Genomic DNA, 27,688 nt, shown 5'->3' on the forward strand with positions numbered 1-27,688 from the left:
TTCTCCTCCAATTCCGTTTCTTCCTGGTCCAGATTTAGGGATTCGACAAACTTTAGTGCGTCAATAGTACGACCCACCTTATCTGCTGTTAGAAGGCGTTCCCAGTATTCTTCTTCTGTTTCCATCGTGATGTTGTTTATATAGTTGCCCAAAAACGCTAATCGCTTTGGTATCAGAACCGGGCATGTTAGCATCACGTGTCGCACTGATTCAAGTTGGTCCTTCATTTTGCAGAACCTGCAGATTGCTGATGCTTTTCCAATGAGCCTTCTTCTCAGCTTAACCTCTCGGGAATGCCAGATATTTAATCTACATCGTAATAGCAGATCTCTGTAATGTTTAGATGGAAATTTCTGAAGATATGGTGGGAGAATATTTAATGCTTTGCGTTCCCAGACGATGTTGTGAGCCCAGTTTCCTGCTAATTTAGTGACCTGGGTTTCCTCCCAGTCTTTTTCCCGCAGGATTCTTTTGGCCTTGTCAGGATTGCACTTTAGAATTTCCAGTGAGATACCTAGATGTTCTAAGGTATCCTCACATCTCTTCTTCCATTCCTGGAAAATTATATCTTCATTGGGCAACCCAGGTCTTGCTAAAACATTAAATGGCTGTGCCGGATTGTCCAAAATACACTTCCGAAATAATGAAAGAGATTTCCACACCGTGATTGAAACCATAGATTGAAGTCTGAGTTCCGATCTTATCAGGACTAAGGGCAATGAATTCGGAAGATGTAGGATCCTTCGCCAAAAGTAGGCCTCGCACAGATTCCAACTTTCCCATCCCAAAGACAAAAGTGCCTCTGCTCCATATGTTAACACTGCAACCACCTTTTGCTTATAAAATGTGATAATTGGCTGCAGCGAAAATTTTCCATATTTATAGTGCAGTAGGATTCCTTGATTAGTTAACGCTGCGAGTTTCTCTCGAATAAGGGTGTATTGTGCTTGTTCATTGCAATTTTTATTTATCCTAATACCCAGGTAGATGGAAGTATCCACTTCTTCAAGTTTCTCTTGATCCAGCATCCATATCTGTCGTTTCCCTGCAGGTTTTTTTCCACAACTCGATTTCATGCACAGTATCATTGATTTCTTTGCATTGATTTGCATGTCATTTTCTTTCAGATATTTGTTGAAAGCTTCAATTCTCCGTTGCAGACCAATAGGAGTCTGATCTGCAAATACTGCATCATCTGCGTATAACATCCACGGGACATCCATACCGTTCACTTTTGGAGGGAACGCACGGATCCTTTCTTGGGATGTCTTCATATCCGCCATATAGAGAACAAATAGGAAGGGAGCCAGAGCACATCCTTGTTTGATTCCCCGAGTGGTATAGATTTTTCTAGATAGCCCTCCATTAGTAGTAATTTGGACCTGGATTGAGGTATTGGAATATAGCGCTTGGATTGCTGCCAACAGGGCGTTCGGGCATCCCCAGTTTCTCAATTTCGACCATAGTTGCTCTCTGTTGATACTGTCGAATGCCTGTTGAAGATCAATGAAAGCCAGATAAGTTGTTACATTGTCTTTCAAGGCCTTAGCTTTCAAAAGGTTTAACAAGAACAGGTTTAGAGATGTCCCCACCCCGCTTATAAAGGCGGTTTGTCTTTCGTCTAGGATGTTGATTCTTGTGGCCCATTTTTTTAGGTTCATTAATAGGATGGCCGCAAAGAGTTTCCCAATAGAGTCTAACAAGGCTATTGGCCTATAATTTTTGGGGTTAGATCGATCCCCTTTTTTGAAGATGGGAACTATATACGCCTCCGTCCATGTTGTTGGAATTTGCTTTTTTTTTGCTATTCTTTTGAAAAGGGCATAGATCAAATCAGTCCAATCTCCGCAGTTCTCTTTTAGTTTTTTGTTGGAAATGCCATCCGGACCGGTTGCCCTGGAGCTGCTGAGCTTTTTAATAAGCATCCGTATATCTTCTTTGTCGAACTCGAAATCCCATGCTGAACTCGTATTACTTTTTTCTGCTGGTGTACCCATGGTTTTCCCCTTAAACAGTTCATTATAGTGCCGATACCAGTCTTCCTCTGAGACTTGATTTACACCAATTGCCGACTGATTTAGATCTCTATTATTAATTAAGTCCCAGGTACTTCTTGAGTTGTTGGTAGATAGTGCCGCCAGCATTTTTTCCGCGTCTCTTTGAGTTCTTAAGAAGCGGGTCGAGCGCAGCCAGTTTTTATAAGTTTGCCGGCATTTCCGCAGGATAATCTCTTTCACCGGGGAATTTTCTTTTTTAATACGTTTAAGTTCTGCTCTATATTGCTTCCTTTTAGTGACCACAGAATCATCGTACGCATGTTTTCTTTCAATTTTATTCACTTTTGCTGGATCATACTTAACCACAAAAGCTTCCAGGAGCCATTTATATTCTACTGTCTCATCGCCTTTATTACCCGCTTCTTTAAAGTCTTTTACCAGCTTCGGTATAACTTGATTTCTAAGTCTCAGTCGGTTTCTTCCCCAGGATACTTCTGTTTCCTTCCATTTTTTCATCGATGGTGGTAATGTAGTATTCCATACTAATTCAGTTCTCAAGAGGCTGTGATCGCTATTTGCTTGTTTGATTATTGTAAATGTTTTGATCCAGGGTAGCGTGTTGTTTCCGACAAAGCAGTAATCTAAACAGGCCCCTGTTTTACCGCTATGCCATGTATTTGCACCCATTAGATCACCTTGCGTCTGACTGTTTAACATCCTCATATCACGAGAAGACATTTCCTTTGTCCAGAGACTTTCTTTACCTCGTAGATTTTCTATATCTCTCATTTTACCATTCTTGTCAAGGAGTTTGATATTCAGATCCCCGTTCAGTAGAATTAGCCGTTCTTTGTCTTCCATCATAGATTTATCTATTGCATTCATGATGGTATTTAGATAATTTTCCTGGTTCGGCATATTTTCAGTCCAATAGGTATTAATTAGAGTCATCGTCGCCATTTTTTTCTTTTGTTGTTTATTTATCATGTTCTCAAAGTTCTCCTTAGTGTCTTCTTTTAGGTTGATTGTTAATATCTGCACATAGGGATTTGGGATCACATGTTCCAAAACTTGTAGTGACAAGTCCAATTTCTTTAATACCATGAGGCCTGCATAAGGTCTACCTCTAGGGCCTTTCTTAGCCGGGTTAAAGTAGACTTCATAGCCTTCACACATAGGTGCTTCACGCAGCCACGACTCCTGGATCGAAATTATATCGTAGGCAGCCAGGAAATCACTTTCCTTAGAAAATAAGTGTTGAAAGCCTCGGGTATTCCATGAGGCACAAGAGACCGATCTTTGCCGGGCCTCCTCACTCTATTGCTTCTTCTTAGTGGTGCTCGTGTTCTTTGGTTCAGGCCGCTCATTCGCTTTCAGGCCTTTTTTATTCAATGTAGAATTACCCTTCTTTGGGTTATCCGAGTTGTCCACCGTAAATCTCAGGTTTTTCAAATTCTCATCTGAGAACTTCCTCAAGGTGGAATTTGCTTTCTGAGATTTAGTATCACTCTTTATTTCCACCACCTTCACTTTGTCACTTAGTTTTCTGGACCTTTTCCCCAATTCCTCCATATCTCGTCCTTTATTATTATAGTCCTTCACCATATATTTTTTATTATTGCCGTCCTCCCTCTCCACTTCCCTGGGTCTCCCTTTGCCCCTTGTTGTTTCTTTTGGGTTCTTCAGTTGTCTACTGCAATCTACGTCCTCCAGTCGATAGCCCTTTAGTTTAAGGCAATCTTCAGCTTTTAGGAATTTTTGTTTTACTTCCTTTGAGACGAGATGTAATTATACTTGATCCATCCTTCCTTCTTTTGGGAATTCCACAATTCTTATATCGTCAGCTGAAATCGCTCTGAGCGCTGGAGTTTGTTTGCATAGAGACATCACGTAGCATCTATTCAAAAGGGCCTTCCTCGGCCCCTTCGATGTAGTTCCCAGTTTCACAAGGTGGTCTTTGGTGGAGGGTGTTTGCTTATCAGTTAATAACTTTCTACTGGTCTTACTGCCCATACGATCTTTTTCTCTACTGTGACTTCTTTGTTTTAGATTATGCTTTCTTGGTTCAAAGTGGACGGTTTTTCCCTTATGCGCCAACTCTCTCCTTTTTTCTTCTAGTGTTTTAAACCTCGAATATTCTATTTCCATGTCATAATCATACCAAGGCGAAATCATACTTTTTTCTGTTTCTTCCCTAGGTTTACTAGATCGATCCTTTTTCTCAGTCTGCTTGTCCTTCAAGTGGCAGTTTAGCTCGTCCCTATCCCAGTTGTCAATTGTTTTCCATTCTGACGGCGTGATGTTTCCCCACCCCTCTTCATCACTGTTATTTGAGAGAAGTTCGATTAAATCACTCAAAACGGCTGATTGTTCCAAGTCCTCCATTTTTTCATCTACTGATCCCACAGATGTTTTCGACGCAATTTCCCCCTCGGCTTCTATGCAATCCAAGACACCCATCACGAGTTCTCTTCTTGGCTTCTTGGTACACTGTGGGTTTTCCCTTCTTGGTGGTGTTCTTAGATTCCTCAGGAAAGCTCTTGATCCATTCACCTTTCGTTTAAGTGTTTCGTTTTTGGTTTTTTTCCCCTTTTCTTTGAAATTATTTGCAGGCAAGGTTTCAGGTTGGTGTTCCTTGGATTTATTATTCGTACCTGCAAAAATAGCAAAGTTCAATTGCTCTTTTATGGGTGGCTTGTCTTGTTTTTGGCCCTCCTTACTGCTCGGTGAGATGAGAATTACATCTCCACATCGCTGTTCTGGTTCGATGGGCTTAGTGACTTTTCCTTGTTTCAATTTCATTGGCCCGTTACCTCGGTTTGGCTGTTCTGCAACTTGCTGGTCCAATTTACTTTGTTTGTGCTGGGATCTCATCCATTTACAGTCTTCTAATACTGCTTCCATAAGGAGTGATTTATCACTAGCGTCCCTTCTGGCCAAGTCACCCAGACGATTTTGCCAAGTCTGAGTTTGTTCTGCTTCTTTATCTACTCTTGAGTTTAAATTCTGTAGAGAGAGGCCCGTTTGCCGATTTGTTTCCTTAATTTGCAGTATCGTCGTGGTTACCTCTTGGACTGAATCTTTAATGACTTCATATAGTTTCAGAAAAGGAGCCAGCGAAATATTCAATGAGGTCATCACCACTTTTTGAATATGTTCACTGTCCTTAGCTCTCTCGATTGCACAGGCCTCACTGATAAATTGTATTATTTGATCTTTTTGAAGGAAAGCTGGCGGTGTCATTATCTCATCCATTATCGAGGTCTGTGTCATTTCCGATGCCCTATTGTGATCGTTGGCCATTTGTTGTCCCTTAGGGTCTTGATGTCTCTTATCTGCAATGGATTTGATTTTCTCGAAGTTGGTCTCTAGCAGTTGATTGGTGGGTGACTGGGAGTTCAAAGTAGTCTTCGCGTCATCCATCATACAGGGTCCCCCTTTGGTTTGATCCCTGTCCAGAGCGGCCATCCTCTCATTTATTAGGGAAAAGCTTCTCCTTTTTTCCCTTTCGATTTTCCCCGTCAGTATCATGATATCATGCTTGATTTTATTTGCCAGGCTTAAGTTAGTCAATTTTATAGGTGATTGCATCAAGTTTCTGCTAGTCTCTGGAGTACCTGGGGGGGTCATCCCTTCCGTTTCCATTGGACCTTGCTTAACTAGGCAATTTTGTGGAGGGTAGTTCTCATTACAAACGGGCACTTCAAATGATAACTTTTCAAAGTGCCCGTATGTACCTTGCTTAACTAGGCAATTTTGTGGAGGGTAGTTCTCATTACAAACGGGCACTTCAAATGATAACTTTTCAAAGTGCCCGTATGTACCTTGCTTAACTAGGCAATTTTGTGGAGGGTAGTTCTCATTACAAACGGGCACTTCAAATGGTAACTTTTCAAAGTGCCCGTATGTACAACCACTCTCGGTGACTTTTTTTCGTTTTGGGTCTTGGTGGGCAGCCTGGTTTCCCTCTTGTGTTTTCTGAATGCTTTTGACCTTAGTTAAAGGAGCATAGTTATCTTCTCTATAGGGTTGAAAAATGTCAAAAGTTTCTAAATTTGGCCCCCTTGGGTTCAGTAGTGATATTTTCCCCTCCTTGACAGTTGGAGGATCGACGATGGCTTTTTCCCATTGGGCCATTTCATGGTCTTCCCATTCCCAGTGACCTCCAGGGTCCTCTAGCACTTGAGGATCCTTGCTCATGTAATTGGGTGTTTCCCTCTCCACCTCCAGATTATTTGCTGTTTCTCTCGGTAGTTTAGGGGAGGTACTTATACATGGCTTTTCCCCACACTCTTGTGAGCCTTCCATACTTACCTCAAGTTCAATGCCTGTTTGATTTGATCTTTGTATCGGGTCTTCACCTAGTTCGTCCGAAGAGCGGATCTCTTCACTAGGAGACCCCAGTATCGCCTCTCTGACCTCTAGGTTACTTTCAGGAATCTGTCCTTCGATTATTTCCTCAAGTCCCATATTGTCTAGATTCTCCCAAGTCTCCCCTGGTCGATCTTCCAGTGGGAGATGGGGCTCAGCTGGGTTCATAGTATAATCATTAGGAGGAGTGCCCCTCTCACAATGGTGGTTTCCATCTGGCTCCCCACTAAGGTGCGAACATCCCTTTACCTGATCTAATGATCTTTTGAGTTTTATTGGTTGAGCTTGACCTCCGATTGTCTGGGGTGTTGGCTCATCGAGTGAAGGAACCGTACAGGCCATTGGTTGAGTCGGCGTATTTGGTACTAATAAGAGAGTGTCTAATTTTGATCTCATAGAGGGGCTAAAACTCCCCATGTCTGTAATATCCCCCACAGAACCGCTTTTTCGCTTTTTACAGAATGGTAAGCGAGTCTGTTTCATCATTTGCGATTTTTGGGGATAATCATTACTCTCAGTCACCCCTGGGAGTGACGCCAGTCTTTGCCTTACCTGCAGCCTTGTTCTCAACCCCGTCTCCGACTTATTTGGAGCCGCAAGGAATGATTTCATCCCGGCAGCTGTTTTGAGTGGGGGTCAGGTGTAGGGGTATGCGCACCACGCCACCGAACAGCCACACAACAGCCGGCGCCCTCTACTCCTATCGGGCTCAACGCCGCGAGGGTGCGCTGTCTCTGCTTTTGTGGCAGAGGATGTCACGTGATCGGTCACGTGATCCACAAAGCTCCGCCTCCTCCAGGAAGCGAATGCTAATCTGTGGCTGCCTGTGGGTGCGCGAGTGATGACGACTCCCAGCGCTTACTCCCGGCACAGGCACAGCGTCCAACAGCTCCCAATGGTCGAGAAATGCCTGAAAAAAGGTTCGTTTTTCTCAAATGAAGAATGCGCCGCTCGGCAGCGCTGTCTCTGCTTTTGTGGCAGAGGATGTCACGTGATCGGTCACGTGATCCACAAAGCTCCGCCTCCTCCAGGAAGCGAATGCTAATCTGTGGCTGCCTGTGGGTGCGCGAGTGATGACGACTCCCAGCGCTTACTCCCGGCACAGGCACAGCTCCCAATGGTCGAGAAATGCCTGAAAAAAGGTTCGTTTTTCTCAAATGAAGAATGCGCCGCTCGGCAGCGCTGTCTCTGCTTTTGTGGCAGAGGATGTCACGTGATCGGTCACGTGATCCACAAAGCTCCGCCTCCTCCAGGAAGCGAATGCTAATCTGTGGCTGCCTGTGGGTGCGCGAGTGATGACGACTCCCAGCGCTTACTCCCGGCACAGGCACAGCGTCCAACAGCTCCCAATGGTCGAGAAATGCCTGAAAAAAGGTTTGTTTTTCTCAAATGAAGAATACTTATTGTAAGTGTCTAATGAATGAGGAACACACCCTAGAATTGTTTGGTGAGAGTCAAGAGATTTCATGCAGTGGCTGTCTCTCAGCATGCATCTTTATACTGATGAGACAAAATATATTTGTAAAAGGAAAATACTAAAACGGTTTGGGGGTCATCATATAACATTCAGTGGCAGTAACTGACAGTACACACTCTTTGTGACTAATGTGAAAAGAAATAGTAGTAAAGAGAAATATCATAGAATTGTTGGGTGAAAGTATATTGCATGCAGTGGCTTTATCTGTCTGTGCCTTCATTTTATGATATGACAAAATACTAGTAAAGGAAAAGTCTTAGAATCCAATGGTTGTAGCTCGGTTTGCCAACAAAGGACACCAATTGAAAAGAGAAAATAATTGAATTGTTTGGGGACAGGAGATGACAGTCCTTTCTCTAACTGAGTGTGCCAACTTCCTTTGATGGATGAGACAAAATAGTAATTGTGAAGATTTGTAAGGAGACAGGTTATGGAAGCAACTCAAGACCGAAAATATTCTACAGGGGTGGCCCCACACTCAGGTGATATTCCCTCCTACTAAGTGAGGATTTATAATATGTACTCCAACAAAAGGAAGGAACACAAACAACTATCTGTTTAAAACAGTTAATGTACCCTCAGATAGCGGAATCTCAAAACAGCCACTTAACAAACATGGGCTGCATTCTGTGTTCTATGTATTCAATAACAAACAGTGTTACCAAAAAATATCATTTTTAATATATTATTCTCTTTCAAGCACAAGTAATACAAACATTTAAAAAAACATATACACATCACATAGTCATATACATGTTAAAATCATTCCACCTCACAGTATCGAAAGTTGCCAAATAATCGATCAACAAACACAACAATAGAAACTTAATTATTCTTATTCCCCATTGCGTAAACAAGCCCAATTTATATAAGTTTCTGTCCTCTATGTTACAGGTAACTGGACATTCATCAGGGGCAGAAGTAGTCATGTGCTTCAGGTACATCCCTCCTCTTCATACACCAGATTCCTATATCTAAGGGTAGAAAACAAGAACGTATTACTACACGGGCATAATAGGTCTGATTAATCAACCTAGCAAACCATAATCACCAAATAGGGTGGAAGGTATACATTGTGTTATATACCTAAACCAGTGGTCAGAAGAAGTAAGTGTCTTCGACCTTGATAGCAAAACCGATTCTTGCTCTTCACTGATTTAGCGGAAAGGATTCACTTAGAGTACCTAGAACCAATTAAAAAGACTGTCCTTTAGTCAATAGCATTCTATAGTCATGCCATTTCATTTTAAAAAAAAAAAATTGCGTCCCTTTCAACTTCCGAAAGGCCAAATAATGACCTTCCCTTATTTTAGGCATTATTTGGCCTTTTGGAAGTTGAAAGGGACGCATTTCAAAGCTGCTACGGTGATAGAGTCACATTTAGGAGAAGAACAGCATTTACATCCCAGGGTGAGCTGTTTTCTCTATTTGGGGCTTGTATCCTTCTGGGCACGCTAAAGCCCTTTTTTTTTTCAATCTACTTACAGTGGTGGCAGCGATGAAGCAGATTGCAGTTTGAAAGTGGTTCGAGCAATGCAAAGGCAGTGGTACTTCTTATTTCGAGCCGAGGCAGTAAAGGACATAAATTGGCGCAGCGGCAAACTGCTTCAAAATGGGCAAACTGTGGTTCGAAGTACGATGACTACCAAAGGCAGGTCCAGAGGGTCATGAGAGTTTGAGCGGTATTGAACACGATTGAAATACGGCTTGAAGCGGTACTATAGGGAAAAAAACAGAGATCCTTGCTGTTCGGGCTTGCAGGTGCTGTGAGGCCCAATCAAGAGACTCCAGGACAAGATGGGGCATCGTTGTTATGCTCCCAAACCTGGGGGAGACTGGCACACAATTGTAGGGGTCCTCCAAAATGTTTAGGTCCTACATACCACTGTAACTGGACGAGAGGCAGGTCTTGTTCCAGTAGCAGGTCACCCGCAGTGGTCCCTGGAGATGTTTGGGGGACTGCGATGAATTGTCATCTGGCAAGGGTGTGAAACCCCCTTGCTTTTGATTTTTTATTAAATAATAAAATGATGCGGGTAATTCCATCTCTGAAAGGTACATCTGCCAATCAGATTCCCCTTTTCATAAGCTCCATGCCATAAGCATAGCATGTACTTAAGCCTTGCTGTATCAATATCTTGATTCGCAGATCCTGCTCTACCAGTGGCATAGAACAGGTTCAGAAGCCACAGGTGCCTTCTTGACAGCTCCCATGACAGCCAACTCTCTGCAGTGCAGGGGATGTCCTGGTGGCACATAACACTGTAAATATAAGACATACATGAGTGGTGGTCAGCATCTTTCAGAGTTATCCTAGCCACATTAAATTGATTTGGTACATGTACCAACCCTGGACCCAGTTCACCTGTGGAAGGATTATGTGTATTGCTTCCAGACAAGGCCCACCCCTGTCCACTGATGGGACTAGGCTTTGGGGATTGCTTCTCCATGTTCCTTAGTAACGGTAGGTAATACCCTTTCTCCCAGGACAGCCACTCCCCAGGATGCTGGCCTGGGAGCCAAAACTAAGAGACACACACATTCACAGAGAGCCAGGCTTCACACCAGGGTGCTACATATCTAAAGGCCTGTTGATCCTATTGAGAAATTGAGAGGGTGGAGCTGGGATAGCCAAAGAGGGGTTTGTACAATTTTTTTGAAGGTCCTGCCATCTTTATTTTCTATGCCCCTCTTTCTCTTTCCTGTCCCCTCTACATCATTTGGAGCAAATAACTTTGGGTGTGGAATCAGTAGGGCAAAGTCCACTCATTTCAAGTGCATGGATTGGACTCCTAAAGCAGGGTACATTTAGTCCTATCAACTGGGACATTTGCCTATAAAAGAAGGGGTCTCCCAACACTTCTTTGAATCACCTGGACTCATCTTGAACTTTCTTGAACCATGATGATTTTGCTAGATGCTGCTGAGAGAGCAGTCCTTTCTAAACTCAAGAGACCTGGATGAACTATAATAATAATAATAATAATAATAATAATAATAATAATAATAATAATAATAATAATATCAAGCCCCCAAGACATGTGCAGAAGGGATATGAATGATACCCCCCCACATCTTTGGACCCTAAATACTGGCTAGGTCATTTGTATCCCTTCCTGCAATGTGAAGAAATACTGTGTGGAACAGTGTGATCTTTTAAAAATGCCTGTTCCCCCTTGTTTGATCACCCAGAGGGCTGCTTCTATTCTATCTATGCATTGTCTATGTTTCTTCTTCAGTGGTGGGTTTTTACAGTATTTTCTAGTTAGTTAGTATTGTACAATGTGAGTCTATTTAAAGTATATATTTGTATAGTACCTTGTTTGGATATTGCAGACTGTTTTCCTTCACTGCTTGGGTTGCAACTAAACCACATTAACACTCCTCTTGAGAGTATAGCCTTCCTTCGTCCCACATTACCACAAAAGGTGAAGGAGGTATATCTCTTGACTGTGCCTGTTTTACCTTCAAGATTGTGTTGACTGTAGTTCTTAGAGGTTTAAGTGTTGAGTGGTCATTTTAGCCTCTGCTCATGCTTGCACTCCTGTCGTAGCAGAAGTCAATTTGTCACAGGGACAAAGCTCATATCTGCCTTCTGACACCACACACAAAGGGATTTGCTCTAGAGGAAGTGAAGGGGACAGGAAGGAGAGAGAGAGAGAGGCATAGAGAAACAGGATCCTTCCCCCAACTGTACAGAGCTCTCCCTGTCTACAGTAACACCACTCCTTCCCTTCTCAATAGGATCAAAGGCCTTTTGATATGCAGCACCCTGTTGTGAGGCAGCTCCCTTTGAACGTGTGTGCTCTTTTGATGCCTGGGCCCAGGACATCTATCTGCTGTGTAGCTGTCAATGGAAGGCTGTTACCTACCCTCAGAAAGCGATCAAAGAAGAGGCATGAATATTCCTGTCTAGTCACTTGCCAGGACCAGCCTGTCTGGCCAGAATATGCAGTACCTTCCATTAATGATACCGCTTGGTCACTAATATATTTCTTACATACATTCTCAGATGATGAGTTTTCTACACACTCCTTTGTACATATCAGTGACATATGGTTAAAAGTTTCTTGTTTTGGGATTGTGATAAATGTGCAAAATTCTCATACCAGTACAGCTCCACAGGGAAACTCCCATGCTGAGCATCCAATCCCAAGTAAAGAATGTTCCAGTCCTCAGCCAATCAGTATCCTGAGAGTTTGGATATTAACTAATGACACTATTGGTAGTTACCTGCAATTCTGTGGATATGTTTGGCTATGTTCTGGGTGGCAGCTGGCACTTCACTGGTGCCACAATCTATAAGTGGCTCAGTTCCAAATCCTCCCTCTCCTATTGTGGCTCCCTGTTCTCTCTCAGGCACATAATACTGAAAAAGATGTCTCCTCCCCTGTGTAAGACTCACACTTTATTTATCTCTTGGTGGCCATTTGTGGATGTTTTTTTCCTTCTATCAACAACCTAATTTTCTCTTTTGTGCCCTGATGCTCTGCATTGGGTATGCAAATTGAGGGTGCTGACTAGACACTCAGCCAGATACAATTTTAGTGCTTTACGGGGACACTAACAGGGCGGAATGTACCTTAACTATCTCTAATGGTACTCACTGAATGAAATGTATGTTGATACATGTGATATATTAGATGAATTAAACTCTTGAATGTTTTCATACTAGCTACTACTTAATAATTATTAGTGTCAGATATGTTGATGGACTAAAACACTGAGTGGCACGTTTTAGCTCGTGGAGTCCTTCATTTTTCGTAAGTAAACATTTTCCAGATAATCCCTTGAAAATCGACGTCTGATGTAATGGAAGTGTGCTCTGGGATCCTCTCTTCCTTTATTGAGGATTGGCTTCTCAATCATGCAGGTATCATGGTTTACCCTCGACTCCAGTACCCACTCTTTTTCCTCCATCATTCTTGTGGGCCTTCAGACCCTGTCCACCCAAAAGGATGGGTGGACAGCCCCTTTGTGAAGGCATTGCTAGCATCCCTCTTTATCCAGGATTGAGCCGGTCCTTCTCTTCCGCCCTCTGTAGCACAGTGAAAAATGGCAGTGTCTGCTGGGATGACTCCCGGGGTTACAGCCGTTTGTAATGACCTTTAGCCCTACTTCCGGAATGGAGTTATAGATCTTCAGGTTAGATTTAGCCAGAGTGTGCCGGTCAGTAGGATTTTCTTCAGATTGGCTGTGCTCTTACTGGCCCACCCCCATCAGTCTCACAAACTTGAACCGTCATTGTTTTAGGTGGTTATCAGTTTGCGATTTTCAGTAAGAGGCACATGGCCTTCCATTTAAGTATTTATCACAGAAGCTTTATTGGACTGCCTCACCCTCACTGATCCCACTCAGTTATCTTGAATAGTTAGGTTTCTGAACCACCCAGGTTTCATAATTGGCACTGCATTTTCAAATTGCCCCCTGTGCTACCTCCGTTATTTGTAACGCCGGCATCCATTCTCACGCCTGACAACTGACCGAGGTTTGTGCATTTTATAGAGGCGGCATTAGCTCTGGCCTTTTAGAGTGCTAGTTCTCAGTTGTATGATGTTCTTTCCCAAGAAGACAGGAGCAGCAGGTACAAAGGGAAACATTCTTTATTAGTTACAGTACAAGAAAGTTCAGCCCCCAAATAGACAAGACACAAGACTCATACAAAGAATACTCAGCAGTCAGCACTCACACCGCATTCTGCATCAGTAAATCTCATGACATCAGTATTCAAGCACAGAAGATCATGCAGCAAGAAACTTTCACGGTTTGATCTTGGGCGCAGACGACTATTAACAGAAACCTGGGGCTCTAAAGGACTGTGCCACGCACTTGCGTCGTATATGAGTGCGCACAGGGGCTGAAAAGCTCGACTTTGAAGCATCCCGGAAGAGAAGAGAAGGTGTTTGTGTATGTGTATATAGGTGTGTGTGTACGTATGTGTGATGTGAGGAGTGAGGCACAAAAAGAGGGTTTGGGGGATGGAACCCCCTGATTAAAATGCAATCCTGCCGATGCAGGAGGGGATGGGCATGAGATTGGGGGGGTGAAACCCCACGAAATTGCCATTTTGCCACCTGTTAAAGGCTGTAGCAAATCGGCTGAATAAACACTGCCTTTTTGCTATGCAGCCTTCAACCGGCGGCATTCGGACATAGAATACAACACAACACACACAACATGCTCTTGACAGCTTCTACCCCATATGGTTGCACAGCCAGGAAATGGTTTAGCAATGTGCACTGCATGGACATGTTCACCCTACATCCAGGGTTGCAAAGCTCCTCCTCTTCCTGGCCACTCAATATGGGCAATGAGCGCAAAGTTACAACTCTGACAGCAGAAGCTTCACAGCCAGAGACATTGCTAGGGTGAGCCTGCGGCCCGGGGGGCTATAGCCTGAGTTCTTTTGGTTGTAGCCCTAGACAGAATCCCAGGGGCAGCAACCAAAAGGCTAGCTAGCCCCGAGTCCCGACAGTGTAGCCACAGATCATTTCCAGACCTAGCAATGCCCCTGACCACAGCAAGGTCACATAGACATTTTCCCGTTACTATAGTGACTGCATCAAAATCCTGCTGTGCACGGGATTGCAGGCTTCTCGCCTTTCAACAGCTGTTCCAGGGTGGACGTGCCACCTGTACCAATGGCATAGCAGGAGAACAGGTACGATAACTAATAAACCTTCATGCAGTCTGTGATTGTAAAAAAACAGATTAAGGGGTAAACTAACAGGTGTTCAAAAGAACATGTATTTGTATACATTTATTTCTAGCTTCATTTCAGTTTTGGAAGAGATTTACTTTGCTCCTGAGGTGGGTCGCCACAGCCCAATGTTAATATAAAGACTTACTTGTAGGACAGTTGTTGTTTACACTGACTGGTTTTACAATTATTGTTAGGATTATTTATTGAGGAATATTTGAACTATGTTGCTAGAATGATTATATCAATGTTACTAATTTGACATTTTTGACCTGTACATTTACAACACAACCATAATCTGTGTGGGTGTTCGTTCTCAAGCCCCCATCATACATTTAGAGCTAACCAGCCCAAACCCCTTCCAAAAACTTCACCTATTTTTTAAATAGGGGCCAAACCCTCGATGACCCTCTGCTTTACCCTTCAGACCCGTTGCCCCTGTTAATTGTTCTTCTGCCCTATACGCTCCCCTAACTCTAATAATATAGATTTCATGAAACCCTTCTTCATTTTCTTTGCAGTGGCCATTCTGGTCTGAACTTCTCTGCTCCTTCTATGTGTAAATGCAATTGACATAATGGCATTTCTCGTCTTGGTCATAACATCTGAAAACAGGGGTTACACAGTGGCCCGAAAATATTGAATGTTGAATTATTACACATCAGCGTGCAACCAATAATCAGTGGCATCATTGATTACCTTTTGGATGTGTTTGATGATGTCAGTGGAATATGAACAGTTCCCATTGTGGGAGAAACACGATTACGTGCAAGAAAAGCAAAAATCCAAGGGAACGGGGACATAACAGAAATGTGATAAAGCCATAACCTACTCAACTATGAAATAGACAATGAACATAGGGAATAAAACATGGGTGTTTGCAAGAACACACTCAAATTATATTCTAATATTACTTAAGCAATATGCCCCAAGCGGCAGGGGCATTACTGACTCAGGTAATGCACCGGGGCCCACAGTTATAGGGCCAAGCGAAGAAAAAAACTAAAATAAAAAATAAAAAACGTACCTGTGTCTCCGGCGGTGGACGATGGAACCATCCAGCCGCGTGGAGGCGCAGAGCAGGAGGGCCCCACTCTGAGACTTCACACGGCTGGAGGCTGCCATCGTCCCCCACCGGGGACGAAGGAGCAAGAAGGTAACTGGGGTGGGGAGGGCAGGGAGGAGGGAGGAGTTAGGAAAGGAAAGAAAAAAGAAAGAAAAAAGCCTTACCCGAGTCCCCGGTGGGGGGCGAAGGCAGCCTCTCAGCCGTGGGGAGGCTCAGAGCAGGGATGGCCCAGCTTCAAGCCTCCTCATTGGGTGAGGGGCTGCCACGTCCCCCGCCGAGGACAAGGCGGCCGGGTAACGACCCGGCGAGAGCCAATCAGAATGCGTGTCGCATTGTGCTTGACTCTCGCCAGGTACTAATTATAAATAGAAAAGAGTAAAGTTTGCATACACTCAACGGTTGCATTTCAATGTGTACAGTAATATCAAATGCACAAACCGTGGATGATATTAGAGAAAAAATTGAATGTGCAGAATTAAATTAGTGTACAGAAGCAGAGGTTTTATGAAATAGCATAAGATAGTAAAAGATTGGAACAACAATAACAATTAACATAATTGAGTCACAAGTGTGTGGATACTTGACAATCCTAAAAGAATTGTGAGAATAGAGTCTAGAGGTTTTTTAAAAAAAAGAAAAAGAATGCCTGGCAAACAGTCCAAGAAAGTGATAAGTAATATGTGTGGTTCACTGATTCAAAGATTCAAGGCCCACCAATGTTGGTGGGTCACTAATGGAGTGATAAACTGGCCAATGGCACCCTCTCAAACAACCCTATGCACCCCTGAGCCCAACCCATTGCGCCCAGTGCTCCCCATTTTCTGATACAGCACCCAAACTAAAAACATACAATTCTGAGTGATGGCAATTTTTGCACTCACAAGCTTGGTCATATATATTCACCCTGGTTGAAAATGACCCATGAAACATGAAAGCTCAAACAAACTGAAATTCTGGTATTTGGAGTTATTCCCAAACTAATTCCACTCAGAGCTACTTACAAGGGAAACTGAATGACAGAATGATTCCATTTTGATTGTTGGCTGATGTAACACGTTGTACCACTCTTACTACCTCAAAGCACCGAAGGTGAAGATGAGACAAGGAGTAGAGGAAGATAAGGAGAGATCAAGGGAGGGACTAGCACACGGATAAAGACAACATGTTAGGCTCAATTCACAATGTTTGCACTGGAGCAAATAAGGAGATGCCTGTGAGCATCTGAGAGTTGCTCCATTTCCCTTATGCCTGATTCACAAAGTCTAAACTGCACCAAATCTGGAGTTGCCGAACAAACCTTTGAGATGCTCACATGCAAAAGAACTTCACAATGGTTTGCTGAAGGGCATCTCGGAGGTGCTCCAGGCATGACCATATTTTCTGAGGTTTTCGGCTTTCGGGATAAAGTGTAAAGTGGCACATGAACATCTGAGATACTCCTGGGCATCTCATTATTTGCTCGATTTCCAGTATTTGGGCATCTGGCCTTTTATCTAAAATTGTTTGCAACACTGAAGGTGAAGAGACGTTGTAGGGAGTTGACAGTGTAGGGCTTTCCCAGGCAGGAGAGCATGGTGTTGGAATATCCCTTTTGTCAATCTCATCACTACCAAACATTCTGTCCACCAGTAAGAAGTTAGACTTCTCAAGTGGTTGAATGCTCAAAAGGAAGCTTGCTCAATATTTAATGTCCATAATGGGTGAGGTCTGTTCACTAGAGGGAGCAGTTTCAGTAACTTGTGAAAGTGCTTTCTGTACAAAGCATTCTGTTTGGACAAACACTGTTTCAAAGTTCCTAACAGCACCCATTTTGTGAAGTATGACTTCAATGCATCCACAATGTCTGCGATCATGGTACTTGTTACAGGGAGCATGAAAGTAGGTCACTGCCACTTTCTAGTGACCAGGGGCAGTACTTCACCCATATGCTTATGAACTGTATCCACCCATTTGCCCTTGAACTGAACCCGCCTAGCTCAGTATACCTCCTCATCACCACCCTCTACTGCCTCCTCAGTGTTTTACCCCACACTCCCTTTCATTACTATTATAGGATGCCAATAACTGTAAATGCTAACTAGTCTCTGCTTCACCAAACAGTATGCTGGTTATATATGATGTTCTAAGGGCTGCACCCCTGTCTATTGTTCTATGATAACCCTGTAACCTCCTCTGATCTATCCACTGGTAACGCTGTTAGCCCCACAGATGCATGGTGCTCTGATGCTTCCTGGAGCTAGGTTTGTGCTCAATAAATACCCAAAATAAATGTACAATTAAATACTGTAGTGTTCTCTATAGCTTTCAAGAATTAAAAAGTGTAGATATACATTATTTGTAGAAAACTGAAAGAGAAACCAAATACATGAGAATAGGTCACAAATGAAAGTGATAACAACATATATTTAGGAAGAGGTGTTGCAGGGGTAAACAGAAAATGGGATATTTGGTAGGGTAAAAGATTTGAGTTATGGATTCAAATGCAGTGTGGGTATGAAATATGTAGTTGGGGATTGTCAAGGTTATTCCTATTTCCCATTAGCACCCGGGAGAGTGTCTCCAGTCATTCAGGAGGCGAGGAGCAAGCTTGGGCTATACCTGTAGAACAAGCCCACGTATAACGTTCCAGATTCCTGTGCCACTCCTACGGCCACCGTGTTCTTTCTGACAGCTGCAGGTGGCCCAGGTCCTATTCACGCTTCTGCCCAAGGTTCAAAAGTCACTCTACAGCCCACCCCACCTACCAATCCCCAACTCCTCACCAACACACCAGTATCTCTCTTACCTGCCTGCTGCTGCCTCCCACTCTGGCTCCTTGCCCCATCAGTCCACCTGCCACCATGGAAACAGAACATTTTCAATGTCCTGTTTCTGTTCACCAGGTGGCGCATTTGTGTTTGTCAGTTTATTATGGGGGAAGCTGTTAAGCTGGAGATGCACGAAGGTGGATCGCCTCTCACCTTTTAGAAAATATATACATATATTCTGTGAGAAGAATTTGTTAAAGGGACGTTATGGTTAAGTTGCACTAATAAAAACCTATGAAATTCAATGAAAAAGCGTTGTTAAAGGAACGTTATGGTTACAAGTAAAACCGGAAAACCCCAGAAATTCACTAGTTATGGTAAGCTAATCAACCATAACTCATGCCACCACCATGCACTGAAAAATCATAATTTCTACTATGCTAATGGGAATAATGGACAATTGTATACTAGAGAAAAAGAAAAAAGCACAGAAACAATGTTCTGTCTAAAATTCCTCTCTCTAGTATACAATAAAAACCATAATCTATTGCTCTTTATGACTATTCACAGCATTGTATTCTATTTCTTTAAATAGCGCACCTGGCCCTAGGGCATCTGGGCACATATTTTAGATTCCACAGTAGAACATACATACATAATCGGTTGTAAGGCAAGACTGATTGACATCGGATATTTACAGGTAGATCAGTGTCCACTATACCATCACAATGTAACCAATGGTCTGTGCTCATGGCTTGCATGGCTAGTCTCTACAATCCGTGGGACCTGGGCTTCGGCCATGCCGCATACCCCCATTAGCAAATCAGAGTAGACATTTGTCCTTGCTGAGGGCCAGGCCCACTGCCCACAGCAGAAAGGTTATATCACTATTTGTTATGCTTGTCTGTTTTGACACTTTCAAAAACGTAAAACACAGGACAGAATTCAGGTCCTTGCTGATGCTCCTCGCGCAAGTTTGCTCAGTTCTGTTCAGCACTCCGGGCTATAGATGCGAGCAGAATTGTTTTTCCCATTTACACCTAGAGCTTCGGCCATGTCACATGCCCCAACAAGTAACTCAGAGTAAGCATTAGTCCTTGCCGAGGGCTAGGCCCATTGTCCATGCACCACACTTATATCACTAATTTTGTGCTTACATTTGGACACTTTGGAAAAATAAAATACAAAACAGATGTGCAAAAGCATGCTTTCAGGTCCTTAAGGGTGCTGCACGCACAGGTTTGTTGTAATTCAGTACAGAACTTCAGACTGTAGCCGCAAGCAAAATATTTGTTCCCAATCAAACCTATGGTTTCGGCCACGGTGCATGCCCCAATAATCAGAGTACACGATTATCAAGTAATTCCAGGGTGGTAGAATGGGTAGATCACTGCACTTCATCTTGTACTTTAAATGGATTACCCTACTGCTAGTGATGGGGGACTTTTGTGAAGGTGCCCTTTCTTCTTCAAGGTTTCGGTTTTGAATAGGGTAGTGAGGGTAGTACGACAATAACTATTGTCGTAATAAAGCAGTCTTGAAAACCATTATTGGTGCTATATTTATTGTTAGAAGTTAGCTGACACGTGTCTACACACTCTAGGGTCTTTCTCAATGTGTGTGGATTGTGGGCCAGTCATTGTTGCGAGGTTGTGGAAATGAGTCCGGCATGCAATTCCAATATCTTGTCCCAGTCTGGTCACAAATAAAGGTGGTTAATGATTTGAAGGGGTTGCCTGGTGACCACGTGGGCACCTGGTTCGGACTCCTTGGTACTTATCTGCTGATTAGCATTGTCTCAGAGTATATGCAGCGGTAGTCACTGCGATCTGTTAATGCAATCCTGTGCAGCTCTTCGAGCTGTAGCCATGGGCATAATTTTAGCCACAGGCAAAAGAAAATGTCCCATTCAAACATGTCCCGATTTTGAAAATCTTTACCACATAGCCATTCCCTGGTGGCCATGCCCTCTTTAACCCCATTGCCAGTCCCTCGTGGTCATTGCCAGTAGCCAGATTGTCTGAGTCATGGCAATCTGCCCACTGCTCATGGCCACAGTGCATGACTAGTTCAATCCAGCCACTGCTGTTGCTTTTCACCACTCACACTCGCCCTAATTGGGTCTGCTGCCCCAGTGCTGATATTTACATCAGACAGGAGTGGCAACATATAATTGAATTGCGCACTTGCACAATATGCTTCCATTATTGTTAGACATATTGCCAACAGCTTTCCATGTAAAGCCTCTCGAAATGTAACACAGCTCCAGTATCCAGTTGGATTTTACTACATTTTCCAACCAGGCCGCCCATTAGATTCACTTGACTTTCATACTCTCCAACATGTCCATCTGCTTGGAGAACGACGTTATTTAGCGGACACATCACGTGCCCTCACATGACTGAGAGGCGGAGCTTGGCAAACTGTTTTAAATTAGTTGGGAAGTGAATGAACATGTTGTTTAATCCCTGCCTGAGGAAGCACGAATCAAGAACGGAACGCATGGCGTTTTTTAACCCGCATGGGTGAGTGGGTTTCCTTCTTGGTCCACCTAAGATTGACTGTCAGCCATTTCTTATTTTATACTGTTGTGAATAAAATTACTTATTTAATCAAGTACGGTCTTCGAGTGCCCAGACATTTTTGTTTCCCTATTTAGCTTGTCAGGCTAGCCTCAACTTCCTCAGCCTGGGGTGGGCTTCGATTGCAATGGCCCGAGCCCTCAGTGATGCCCTCGCTTCTCTCTGGCCTCCTAAGGCTCGGGTTGGCAGGCTGTTGCCACAGTAGCCCACCACATACCTCGCAAGTTAAAGCTATATTAGATAATCATGCTATTGATGAAATTGTTGATTATTACTTACCTGATATCATTTTTGATGTCAAAAGTGATATCAAAAATGATGCAGTCTTTTTATATTATTAGCAATGTTACTTGTAGATCTGCTGTCCTACATTATATCATTTGTGTTGTCCTCTCCAGTGCATGTATGGATCTGAGTGCTGGTGTTCCTGCTTCATCAGTCAATTTCTTGATGCTTTTGGTTCATGATGAAGTTTTTAATGTCATATTACCTTTGTCATTTTCAAAAATAAATAAATTGGGCATTCTCTTCCCATTTGCAGGCATTGAAATTCACCCCGGAGACAGGACATCTCAAGAGGAAGGGAAAGACAAAGAACATTGCCCTGGTGGACATTCAGCTGGAGCATCATGAGCGCTGCGATTGCGTCTGTAGTTCTCGACCACCCCGATAAGACCGAACATGAGGGCGCATTTGCTTGCAGCTTTATGGACGTTATCATTTCAGGGAGGAAGGCCTCCCCAATTGGCGGCAGAACCTTGCTTCTAGCCTGCACTGCAATGAATACATGATTGCTGTGCTGCAGCATAGCTTTGATAATTAGCACAGAGGCAGCTAGACAAGCCTTTCAGAAAAATGACTATGTGTATTAACAGAATCGAGCATGAAAATAGTTTCAAAGCTGTCTAAGAGAAACGCCTCCAGTGTGTTGCATAAAGGACTGATTTAGAAACGCGTACCATGTCAGAGTTAGCAGTGCCAATAGGATTTACGTGCCATCCATTTTATTTGCCATACCCGTCTTTTTCGTTGTAGTTCACCTAATAATGTCCAAAAATGGAACCAACCCCCAAAAATGATTTTTTTCCGGAAAGCACAAAGGCAATTTGATGTATCACCGGAGAGGCAGTTAACTCACTGCTTGAGAACCCTTTTCCTTGTATTTCTAACCCACATCAAAGAAAGACATCGAAGAACAGTGACAATGTAATGATCTGCATATGAAGATGACCTTCTCCAACATTGGTATGCTAAATAGTGAGTGTAATATCAGAGAGGTCAGAAGAACGTCTTCTAGTGGGGTAACATTTGTATTTGAATCTCGGATGCCTTAAGTTAAACAAAAAGAATTTGCCAACTGACTCATTTTTTGATCTTTGGAAAATCATTGTCTCTCTTCATGTGAGATGCTGAAGTCTAACTTGGAAGTGCCCAGAAATCATTCTTGATAGCCTGTACATATAATCAGTCACTCATGCTGAGAGCTGCCATCTTGCCTTTTTCCCTTGTGGTACACACGATTTACTTAATCCATTTGGCTGGCATTTTTGCTGAAATGAGAAGCAGAGTATAGGTTATGTTTCTGACTGAGCAACTTGCAGTGCCCCCTTCAGGCCATGTTTAGTCAGTCTGTAGTAAGAGTTGGCAAAGCTTTGAACGTTTCTTTCGCTTGGTCCCAAGGCATGACTATCAGCATAGGAAGAGCAAACCTACCCAACTCATTCACCAGACCATGTTTGCAACATGAGATGTAATAGGTGTAATATTGCTGTTTCTCCCGATCTATAGGGAGAAAGGAACTGAAAATGCAATTGTTCTTTTTTTCCATAGCTTCCTAATTATATACTTTATTTACGAAGAGAAAACAAAAAATGAATAGCAGTCACAATGCTCATTTTAGAAATAGAGTATTACGTCTAGCTTCTTAGTAAAACACTTTACACACTATAGTTAAGCCTATCTACTGTTCACTGTATTGCTCTGCTTAAATTGCCCGAGTGCTGCGGATCCTGAAACCCACATATGCTTGATCAAAACCATCCCGTAAATCACACTTATGAGTGGAAGTAGGAAATCATGTGGAATTCTTTAGCAAACATATGTACAGTTTGAATGCTGGCATGTTGGACTCTGAGAGGTCACTCATTGTATTATCCTTCAAAGGTTGGTGGCATAAGCACCTCTGAGTTGGGTATCACAGTGTTACTAACACTTTTTATTTGTCCAGAAGCGCTATGAGGTCACTGACATGGCCGACTGCGCTATACATAACTATCAATGTGTATCACTTTGTTTTGCAATTTCACTTCTGTGTTTGATTTGTTTTGCTTCCCAATGTCACTTACACCTTTCCCCAGTACAGTGACAACAAACTTTGCAGACAATAACTTTGGATTAGCATAGCAATAGTTCTTCAGATCTATATGTGTAGCAGTGTGCAATGCAACATTCTCTAACAATGGGCCATTGCTGTGGCCGAATCTTGCTTCTATCACTCAAGTGCAGGGAGGCCATCAATAGTGGCTGACAGACACTATACAAGACCACTTACATTACATTATATTGAATAGAAGATGCCTTCTATGTGATTATTTAAATTACCGATTCTTTGTGACATTGTAGTAAGGAGTGTTTGTCCTGCTCTCTGCCGATCATCCCAAGTCTCACAGGCAAAACCGAAAATAAAAAGTGATAAGACTAGATTTTCAATGAGGCCTCAGAGTTCCTTGTTTAAGGATATCCGCAATGGTGATGACATGTGTTGATCAGAGCATTTAACCCATATATGTTGTCCGAGTACTTATTTGCATCTCACACGGCAGTATCAGTAACCATGAACTTGATGTCATCCTGAGCCTGACAGACTCGAGTAGTGACGACAGTGGGTAGGATGAGTCCTGGGAAGGGGGTGGCATGTAGCCTGGGTAGAGTGTTACAAGACATATGAGGGCCAACCAACATGGCTCAATGTTCGCTGGTGTGATCTGTGAAAACCTTTATCTACATAGTGTCATTCCTGGCAGGGCCAGCAGCCATTTATTCTTCTGAAAACCACCACAATGTTATTAAGCTCTATATGAAAATAGGTAACTATCACTGCAGGGCCATTCCAATCATGGTGTTTGGGGACAGAAATGAATGGTCTTGTCTCCTTAAATCAAGATGATGTTCAGCTGCAATAAGGGATTTATTTTGCCTTCTTCAACTCTCAACCCTCCTCTTCACCAAGAGATGCAATGGTCAATATCAAGGACAAACAGGTGCCATAGCTGCCACCTGGACAGAGACTGCAGCTCAAGCTTTCTTCTCATAGGTCATACAGATAGGGTTTTAAGACCTGTAGAACATTGCCCAGAATCCTGAGAGTAGAAGAAACATTGCCATGGGTTCATGGAGAAGAAACTAATGGAATACCCCACAGTCTGCAGGCTATGCTATAAATGTTGCTCCAACCTCTCCACTTCTTTAGGTTATCCTATAAAAGTAATTCCACCTGCCTAATACAACAGTTATGCTGCAAAATAGTCAATTTCCAATTCATTATTTCTTGTAATTGATGAAGCCTCAGGAATTAATACAAAGCATGGCATTGCCCCCAGCTTTGATACAAAAAGAGAGCAGCTGTGGGCTATTGCAGCTCCTGGTTTGGGTATCTCGTGCCCCCGCGTTTGTGCTGTTTTTTAGTGCATGGAGATAAGAATGAAGGCCTGGTCTAACCTTCTGTGCCCTGCACTAATCATTTGAAAACGTAGGTGTCTGTTGGAAAGACTGATAAAGCCTTCGCCAAGAACCGCGGAATGTTAAACTTAAGACACAAAGGTGCCTATTGTTTATATGGCCTCCATTGTGAGCATTTGTTAAGATGGATGCCGACATCAACCGTAATGGAGCCAGGCCTGGTGCTGCATTATAGCTCTTAGAGGCAGGTGACAGGAGCACCATGAGCAGAAACATGCCATGTTGTCCCTGAAAATATCAATTGTAGCCCCATTTTTAGGTAGACAGTACAGCAAAATCACCTTACACCTGTGACAGCATAAATGCTTGCAGGCGGAGCGGTTGTAGCAACCAGTACAAGAAAAGGGATGATGGCCCTGTACGTTCAAGTGAAGAGGTTAATCAATATAATGCTGCTGAGTCAGCAAATAATGAATGAGAGGGAGTCAGGTAGCTGGTGCGGAACCCCATGCCAAGCTGGGAGCCGCTTTTTAAATGGGCACCTCCTCTGTCTGGTCCGGCCTAGCCAATCCCTTAGAATGACCCTGGGCCTGATTTACAAACCCTTTTTCAATGGGCTTTTCCCATTCAGAAACGCTTTTGTAAATTAGGCCCTAGTGGTACAGATTTGGGATCACTCCAGCCCCCGAAACCCAGGACGTGTCGTTCCAAACTATTTTAATGAGCTCCTCCTGGCCCCCAGACGTCTCTTTAAAATGCTCCGCATGTTTTCTCTGGGAAGTGATTCATCAGCCTGCAAAATACTGTTCTTTGAAGCAAAACATTTGAAACCAAAGATGTCCAGCCTTATTGCTTTTCTGCGCAGCGTCGGAGGGGGTTTAATTTGTCTTTCTGTCTTCCGATAAACAAGGTGGCAGCCTCTCCCCCTCGCAGCCCGACGCTCCCGCGGACTGATCTAAATCTGCGCCTGTGCAGGGCGACTCTTAATGAACGGAAAGCCTCGTCTGTCTAGACTGCGTCTCGCTGCCACCAGGGCCTCGCCGGAATGGCTCCAAGCTGCGGCCAAGCGCCCCCTCGAGGCTGCCACGTGCTATGATCTCCATGCCAAGTATCCCTCTGCCACCCGTGGCTTTCCAGAATAACAGCACACCCCCTATAGCTTTTTATTTATTGCCAGACTGTATTTGTATAATATTTCTGTTTCTTTTCTTAGTGAGTGTCTTATCATTGCTTTAATATTGCCGGCATCTTACTTTAGTGTTAATGTGTCCTCTGCCACCTCTTTGAACTTCCAGACTGGCATTAGCCATCCTGTTGTCGCGATAACTCACACACAACTGCATTCGGAACACGTTCGCCTGCATGGAAAACCGCTTTGCAATGTAGTGCTTTCTTGTATGTGCAGAACCCCGTTTCTAAAATTGTTGTTTATATATTGTTTATGAGCAGTACCAGTAACCTGCAAATTCTTAGATGGGCTGGTTATGTATGATATGTGACCCCAGCCTTAATGAAAAATAAATACTGCTTTTAAAAAAATACATTTTTGACACAAAATTATTATTCACGGTGCTACAGAGTTGTGGAATAATGAACATGATCTATGCCATAATTCGACTCATACACATGTGCTGATGCAAAAACATAGACATGTTGTTCCCAAAATCATGCCCGCCGACTTTTGATGAGTCATTTAATTTACACTCCAGTAAAAGGCACCCAAATGACTAAAGAAAATACAAGTGCTTACTGGTGAAATCACTCAGCCTTGACATGTCTCAATTGCACACTTTAAGGAGGATTAGTTGCGTTTGGGAGGAAGCGATCCTTTTGCGAATAGGTGCCAGCACGCATATGCAGTCAGATAGCTCAGTGAATCAAGTGCATGCAACTGGGATCCGTGTTAACTTTACAGTTGTATTTATTTATTTATGTATTTATGTCTACCGCGTCATAGCCCACAGGCATCAGTTGGGAATATTCTTGTATCCTTTTATGTTTCTGAGGTATCAACTTGAAGTAAAGTGGAGAAAAGGAACACCTACTCTTAAAAATTGCCATAAACAACAACTGTTGTGGCAAACGCGGCTAAGATTGTTCGATGCAGTAATGGTTACTCATTATGTCGTGCCTCAGATGTTTTGGACTACAACTTCCATGATCCTTCACTTCCTACAATGCTGTCTAGGCCTGAAAGGTGTTGATGTCAAAAACATCTGGAGGGCTACAGAAAGAAAAAAACTTGCAATCCATTGCAAAGGTCTTTGGGACCTGAAGGTCACTGGTTTGAATCCTGCTGAGTACACTTAACCGCTTATCTTTCAAGGTCAATAACATGAGTAGCATCCAGTTGGGCAACAAGGTCAAAAGTGTGACTGCCATTGAGTTAAATAATAGGGTCAACAACATGAGTATCATTGAGTTGAGTAACAAAGCCCACAGCGTGACTGCCATTGAGTTGGGTGATAGGGTCAACAACATGACTACCATTGAGTTGGGTAACAAGGTCAATAGCGTGACTGGCATTGAGTTGGGTAACAGGGTCAACAACATGAGTACCATTGATTTGGGTAACAACATGCAGCCTGTTATTTGTCTGAAAAGCCCAAAATAACCCAGAGTGGGGAAAGTATTACACTAAGCAAAAATATTAATGATATAGGAAAAAAAGTAATTGTTATTTGTTCCTGCACTTCAAATAATAAATTATCAGGCCGATTCATGGAATGAATGTGCGCCGAAAAAACGGTGCACGCGTGCGAAAATGTGCGAATCGCAGTGAAATAGCGAAAATCGCAGTGCAAGTGCGATTATCGCATAGAAAACAGCGCACACCTATTCATGGAAGTCCGTGCACGCGCAAAATGTGGGATGTGTGCTGAAAAAGTGCACGACGCACGCTGGCGCATGCTGGCGCACAGGTCATCGAACGCCGTGCGATAAGGCCACAGCAAATTCGCACATAGCGCGGCGCACACAACAAAAGTAGGCGTAACACGGGGCGTTACACGCAGAATAGGGAACAACTCGTGAAAATGTGGGCGTCACGGGGGAAGCACAGGAGGCAAGT

The 27,688-nt window shown here is 43.2% G+C and overlaps 1 protein-coding gene across 1 annotated transcript in view; it reads left to right on the forward strand.

Annotated features, from left to right (window-relative positions):
* PDGFD (platelet derived growth factor D) overlaps positions 1-26,159 on the forward strand; it is a 1,219,073-nt gene extending 1,192,914 nt beyond the window's left edge. The window contains exon 7 of the mRNA XM_069640767.1: positions 21,482-26,159. Within this exon, the coding sequence (XP_069496868.1) occupies positions 21,482-21,613 (132 nt within the window). The 3' untranslated portion in view covers positions 21,614-26,159. The remainder of the gene's footprint in view (positions 1-21,481) is intronic.
* The last annotated feature ends 1,529 nt before the right edge of the window (positions 26,160-27,688 follow it).

This window comes from Ambystoma mexicanum, chromosome 7q (genome assembly GCF_040938575.1).
Source record: "Ambystoma mexicanum isolate Mex_15411 chromosome 7q, UKY_AmexF1_1, whole genome shotgun sequence".
In the NCBI taxonomy this organism is placed as follows: domain Eukaryota; kingdom Metazoa; phylum Chordata; class Amphibia; order Caudata; family Ambystomatidae; genus Ambystoma; species Ambystoma mexicanum.